The sequence below is a fragment of the Nanorana parkeri genome, unplaced genomic scaffold (assembly GCF_000935625.1).
Source record: "Nanorana parkeri isolate BGI_ZX_2015 unplaced genomic scaffold, ASM93562v1 scaffold984, whole genome shotgun sequence".
Classification (NCBI taxonomy): Eukaryota; Metazoa; Chordata; class Amphibia; order Anura; family Dicroglossidae; genus Nanorana; species Nanorana parkeri.
The window spans coordinates 402,518-409,540 of record NW_017307252.1 but is presented as its reverse complement, the minus strand read 5'-3'; the positions used below and the strand labels follow the sequence as shown (position 1 = coordinate 409,540).

The following is a 7,023-nucleotide window of genomic DNA, read 5'->3' as shown; positions in this document are numbered from 1 at the left end:
CCCCCCCCCCCCCCATTCCTTTGAATGGCATTGATAAGTACTGTAATAGGCACAAAGAACCTACTACATTTGCATTATCTGTATTGTAGGTCCTGGACCAGGCTTAACTCATTACTGCAGTAGAAAAAAAAGTTAGGTCTTGCACTTGGCTGTGCTATCCGTCAGGATGCCGGGATCATTAGGTAGGTAGGTAGGGAAGTTCACCTATATGCGCAGGGCCGGATTTACTCTCTTTGCTGCCCCAAGGCCAGGTTCCTCAATGTGATCCCCCCCCCCCCACATGGAGAATGGCAGACCTGCAGGCTGCATACAATGTCGCCAAGATCACTTGTACAAAACAAGCGGCAGCTTCCCTGCGTACATTTAGCTCTGCTTGCCCAAAGCAGTGCTAAATGTAGAAAACAACTACCCGGGCATCGGGAGATAGGAATCCCACACCCCTGCTGCCCCTCTACTCCCTGCTGCCCCGAGGCCGAGCCTTGGTTGGCCTTGTGGGAAATCCGGCCCTGTATATGCGTATGTATTTGCTTGCCCAGAGTTCAGCTTTAACTTCTCGTGTGTAGAACTGCCTCATTTGATCAATCGGAGCAGTGAACAGCCTCTAGAGATGTAGAAAGCTCTCACTTACCAGCGGTGAATAGAGTCAGTGCTGGCCTTAGGTCTTCTGACCCACACTAGGCCTCACTGTGAATACACAGGATACCTTAAACCTGTTGCCATTAGCTGCAAATGGCAACACAACAGAGGCAGGCATTGTGACAAGCAGCAGGATATATTGTGGATGCCTTTCACTGGGAAACAGAGGCCTTCTTCTCTACTGGAGAGATATGCGATGTGACTAGAAGTTCAATGCGGATCTGAGAATGCCGGGTCCGCGCTCTGCCATTGTTCCCTATGCTAATGTTGGGACTCGGAGCTCGAGCTGTCCTGTTCTTCTACCGGCAGGCGCTGTGAAATGTGTCGCCAGCCTTTCAGCCCCCACAAACACTTTCTGTGGACACTTGTCAAGTTTGGATTCTAATATAAAGTCAGTAAGACAATGACCTCACAAAGGAGATAAAATCCTTTGTGCCGTCTCCAAATATTTTATGTGTACGTTTTTTTAACTATTACATATAGGCCCTTCTGTAAAGTGTATGTGCAATAGTGTACTGCAATAGGCACCGTCGCTCATGAATAGTGAGGTGAAGGAGGGAACCTCGATTTCGGAATCTGGAGCTGGTATTTTTATTGTAGAGCACCCAGGTTTTTGGGAGCCCTGGAAGCCATTGACAGGTATATGCAGGCTCCTCCAAAATATGCCTGTAGAGTTGAAGAGAGCCTGTCACCTGCTGCAGGTAGCACAGAAAAACAAAGTATTTTGAAGCGGTGAGTCGTTACATGCTGCCCAGCTTCCTGATTGACCAGGAAGCTGGCTCCATGCTCCCTGGTGATTAGCGAGCGTGGAGCTGGTTTCCCAGCCAATCAGGAAGCCGGGCGGCGTGTAATGACTCGCCGCCCAGCTTCGTGATACCGGAAGTTAAGGTATCGGAATAAGTATCGGGAGTATTTGGCCAAAATTCGCCCAAATACTCGGTATCGGCACCAATACTAGTATTGGTATCGTTGCATTCCTACTGTTTATCTTTTTACTATTTATATATTTGTTTTACACATTAACATTTAATACAGGGTCCACCATTGCACATGTTGCCAAGAGCCCTATGAATGTTCTATACAGAGAGCAGAAGATGTTTCCTTTCAGGCTTCCTCTCTATCAGGGCTGCACCTAAGGCAATTTGTTTCCTGGGGGGAATACTGGCAGGGAATGGTCACTTGTCGTTCGGGGGGAAGATGCTGGACCGTGCTGTCAGCGGTTCTGTCTGGCATCTCGCCCAGCTCCTGGCAACCAGTGATGTCAATTAGCTGGGTGGAAAGCCGTACAGAGCGTCCCAGGTTCTTAAAGGAGTACTATGAGGTGAGTGCTTTTCACTCACCTCATAGTTCTAGCCGACCTGTGACAATGAGACTGTCACATGTCGGCTCAGTAGATCGGGAGGTGAGCGAACACATACCGGCGTTCGCTCACCTCTCGATCCTGTCCCTGCCGTGACAGGGGAGGGGCTGGATTCCCCCCTCCCCGCTCCGATCCGCCTGCGCTGACTGGCGGAACGGACGGGGAGGGGGCGGGTACAGCTGGCTCTGCCTCTAGATAGGCAGAGCCAGCTGTCAGTCACGCAGCTGGGCGGATCCCGGCACAATTGTCGGGATCTGCTTCAGCTGCGGCGTCTCAGTATACCGCGAGCAGCAGCTTGCGGTATACTGCGTCGTCTCAGTATACCGCGAGCTACAGCTCGCGGTATACTGAGCCTAGGGTGACGGGAGGACGCTAGTTTGTGTCCTCCCGTTACCCTAAGGAGAACTATGGGGAAAAGCCTTAACCCCATAGTTCTCCTTTAAGAGTTCTTAGCAACCTGGGATGCTGTGGCTGCCCCCCTCCTTAAAGATAAAGTGGCCCTTGCTAAAATGCTGCATTAAAACTGCAAAAGCAGCCTACTGAGGGAAAGTTATATCAAATACTTTAAAAATGCCATTCCCCCAGCTTCTGCCTGTGGCACCTAAACAAGGATGACGTTACCCTAATTTCAGCAAGATCCTGGGCAATGCGGAGTAGCCCAAATCTTCCAAAACAATCCTGCACTGTGCTGCAGTATCTTCTTGCAAAATCTGGCCATTGCCTATTATCTCATCGGTAGAATGGACACCAGTGACATGTCACCCTATGCAATACATAAGCCAGGGAAAAGGTAGGTATATTAACAAACTTTTTTCCCCCACTGTTTTTTTTATTTCACAATTTTTTTTTTACAATAAAAAAAAAGAGATTGAGGACACAGAGTCCTCAATCTCTTTTTTTGCAGCTCCAGCACTGAATGAACAGGAATCCTCTGTACTGTACTGAGTGTTCCTGTTCATTCATAAACTGCACAATGATGAATGAACAGGAAGTAATGTAGGATACATACTATGTCGGTCTCATTTGACAGCTGACTCCTCCCCCTCAAACCCCCCCCCCCCCCTCTGCTCAGTCTCCAGTGACAGCTGGCAGCAGTCACCGCCCACATATCGCTCTCCTGATCTGTTACAGGAGGCTGAGTGGGGCGAAGTGGGAGGAGAGCTCAGCCTCCTGTGACACGCTCACAGCGCCCTCCTCCTCGCCCCGCTTGGCTACTGACAGTTTCTCTCCTCTGCGCTGGACGCTGCACTGTGTCAGAGGGGACACAGAGCAGCGCACAGCAACGAGGAGAGAAACCAGGGATGCACCACAATTTCGGCCGAAAGATGGCACCTTCGGCATTTTGCCCAAAGTGCCATTGTCGGCCGATATGTTTAGGCGGCCGAAATTTTGGTGCATCCCTAGTAACTATAATGTCTTCATTATATGTGCTGCAGAAATTGTTGGCGCTATATACATCCTGTATAATAATAATATTGAGTTCTGTAAAAAAAGTCCACCAAAGCAGATATTGAATGCCTACAAAACACATGAAAATTACCTGAGAGCTCCATCTTGTGGCTAATAATGAAAATACCACCAGCTTTAATGTGACTTTTCCCATTTACCTAACTTAAGTGACACTAACCTCGGGAGTTAAATCTTAAAAACGCATTCAAGTACCTAAACTAGTAACAAAAATGTATCTTATTTGTGTATCACTCGGCTGTAGATCCTCAAATCATCTCTGAATTGGTGCCGACACTGTCCTTCCTTCTGTGGCTACTTTTGTTCTCCATGTGTGTCTTAAGTAGTCACCGCTCCAAGCTCGCTCCTGTGATGGACTACAATCTCATGTTTAGTTTACTAAATTGTATTAAGATTTTAGTCAATCACGGGAGTGAGCTTGGAGCGGTGACTACTTTACAACACATACAGGGACCATGGGGAACAAAAGTAGCCACCCTCCAGAAGGAAAACACAGTGTCAGCACCAATTCAGAGATGATTTGAGGATCTACAGCCGAGTGATACACAATACACAGTGACACACAAATAAGATATATTTTGATTAATAGTTAAGGTTTTTGAAAGTATTTTTAAGATTTAACTCCTGAGTTTAGTGTCACTTTAAAAAATAAAAACTTTCTTGAAATGTTTTCCTTTTTCAGGTCTGACCATAATAAATGAAAAACAATACAAACCCCGTACACATTCTCTTTTACAGCACCGCCAAACAGCTCCAAGGCTTCCTTTTATCATGCATTCTTTCTTGTAGATCTCCAATTAACATTCACATTCCAGCACAGCAAAATATTTCATTCAATAATTCGAGAACAACACAACACAAACCTTCCACGGAGTCATCAAACAGCCGACCCCACTGAGCATTAAACAATGAGCCCCCTCCTGCCCAGGGGAAGCAGATTAGTCTGGTGATGGCGTCTGGCCGTCGGTAGAAGCAGTTTACAGCCTTGTCCATTCCTTTAAAAAATAAATAAAGAGAAAACAATATTATGCTGAGAACACGGTAATGAAAAAAATATAATTATTTCCTCTTTATTATTTTCAAAACTTTCATTTTTTATTAAATATTTTAATTTTTTACTTTACTTTTAGGGACTTCGGGGAAATATTAGGGGTTAAACAGACCCCTAAACAGACCCCTGATATTTCCCTTTTAAAATAGAAAAAGAGATTGAGGACATTGAGTCCTCAATCTCTTTTTCTGCAGCCCCTGTTATAAATGAACAGGAATCCTCTGAGTGTTCCTGTTCATTCAAAACATGAGAACAGAGTGTGTTTACTATAACCAGAATCATGAATGAATCCCGCAGCGCTCTCCTCCCGCAGCGCTCAGCCAGCTGTCACTTTCTCTCCTCCCCACTGGGTCACAGAGCAGCGCCCAGCGGGGAGGAAAGAAAGCAGGGATGCGCCGATGTATCGGCAGCAAAATGGCACTTTCCACATTTAGCCAAAAGTGCAATTTTTGGCTAAATTCTGAGCAGTCACCAGAATAGGAATAGAGTGGAATCTTCCAATTGGGGACGCTTGTTCCAGTGACAACTAAGAAGGCATTCTTTCCGTTTGGAGAGATTTACTCTTACTTCCTGTTGCATCTATGGGACAGTAAAACTGACAGTAAAGTAAAAAAAAAAACTGACAGGTGTTTTAACCATTCCCTGCTCTATGCACAATTGAAAGAATCTGTTGGCTTTATATCCAGTGGCGTAAATAGGGGGTGCGGCCCGCACCAGGTGACACCTTCAGAGGAGGTGATATCAAAATGATTCACAGACATTTTGGTGTCACCCCCTCTGAAAAGTTTGGCACTTGTTTATGAACCAAGTGCCTGACAGATGTACAAGAGAGGAGACCAGGCGGAATACCATATCCTGCTGGATGAATGACCCCTCCTATCTCTGCGAGATGACCGCCGGCAGTTAAGTGTGCATGATGTCATTACTCACATGCGTGACGACTTCACGCATGTGCGTAATAACGTCACAGATGTACGTGATGACGTCCCGGCATATGACCTTATCCTACATAATAAACTATTACTATACACTATCCTGCATAATAGCAGATCAACAAAAACTGACAGGTTACATCAAACAGAAGCAAAAGAAATCCAATTTAGAGAAATCCCAGTGTATATGATACAATGAAATTACAATGTAATCACATGTGTCTTTGCAGGGGGGGGCAGTAACATTGTAACACACAATCAGAGGGACAATGACAGTTCAGTAATACCCTGTGACTGAAGATCTACATCCAGCTCTCCCCCCGTCCTCAGACCAGTGTCATCTCCTCTGACAGGCCGTAGATTGCCATGCACCGCAGCACTTTGCCCACATCAAACATGGCCGTCCATGACATTGCCAAACATGAAACTTCCTGCTTTGCTGCAAACGCCAGAAGTGCCAGTCACGTGAGCAGGTCAGCTGATTTGCTACCCAACTGGGTTGGCCACGGGGCGGGGGCTGAAGGTGACAGGTTCTTGCCCACATGCAGCTTTGTTTGGTAGGAAGTTTGTCCCTCTGGCCTGCTGTAGGTTAGGAAAGAGGAGAATGTAGGGCAAAGGTGGCCAGTTGTACACACAGGGAGCTCGTTCTGCTGCTGCTGCTGTAGGTAAGCCCTGCTATGGCTACACGGACTGCAGTGTGATCTGCACAGGGTGTGCGATAGGGCAGATAGTGATCACTGAGGGCAGGCAGTGATCAGTGAGTGCAGGCAGGGTTCAGGCAGTGATCAGTGAGTGCAGGTAGGGTTCAGGCAGTGATCAGCGAGTGCAGGCAGTGATCAGCGAGTGCAGGCAGTGATCAGTGAGTGCAGGGAGAGTGCAGGCAGGATTCAGGCAGCGATCAGTGAGTGCAGGCAGGGTTCAGGCAGCGATCAGTGAGTGCAGGCAGGGTTCAGGCATCGATCAGTGAGTGCAGGCAGCGATCAGTGAGTGCAGGCAGCGTTCAGTAAATGCAGGCAGCGTTCAGTGAGCGCAGGCAGAGTTGAGGCGGCAATCAGCGAGCGCAGGCAGAGTTGAGGCGGCGATCAGCGAGCGCAGGCAGAGTTGAGGAGGCGATCAGCGAGCGCAGGCAGAGTTGAGGGGGCGATCAGCGAGCGCAGGCAGAGTTGAGGCGGCGATCAGGAGCGTAGGCAGAGTTGAGCCGGCGATCAACGAGCGCAGGCAGAGGTGAGGCGGCGATTAGCGAGCGCAGGCAGAGTTGAGGTGGCGATCAGCGAGCGCAGGCAGAGTGCATTGATTTCCCAGCTTAGCTGTAAACTTCTTATCCCCTGGATTTAACCCCTACATTACCTGATTGTTACAAACCATTAGTGAATACATTACACAGCCCTCTGTACTTATGGCAAGTTTACTCTGTCTTATGGGACTGTTGTTGTTCAGTTCTGTGGCCTGTGAAAGCTGGCAGTAGATGATGTGCCATCTATAGAACAAACACTCCACTATCTGGGGAGAGAATATATTTTCTGTGTGTCAGGGTTCAGATGACGGTAATCTTAGCTCCAGCAGAGTTGGAAATCTGT

The 7,023-nt window shown here is 47.6% G+C and overlaps 1 protein-coding gene across 1 annotated transcript in view; it reads right to left on the bottom strand.

The window, feature by feature from the left end:
• Positions 1-5,759, bottom strand: part of OLAH (oleoyl-ACP hydrolase) — a 16,559-nt gene extending 10,800 nt beyond the window's left edge. Inside the window, exons 1-2 of the mRNA XM_018566869.1 lie at positions 5,734-5,759; positions 4,327-4,458 (exon numbers count right to left, since the gene is read on the bottom strand). Of these exons, the coding sequence (XP_018422371.1) occupies positions 4,327-4,456 (130 nt within the window). The 5' untranslated portion in view covers positions 4,457-4,458; positions 5,734-5,759. The remainder of the gene's footprint in view (positions 1-4,326; positions 4,459-5,733) is intronic.
• Positions 5,760-7,023: the final 1,264 nt, after the last annotated feature.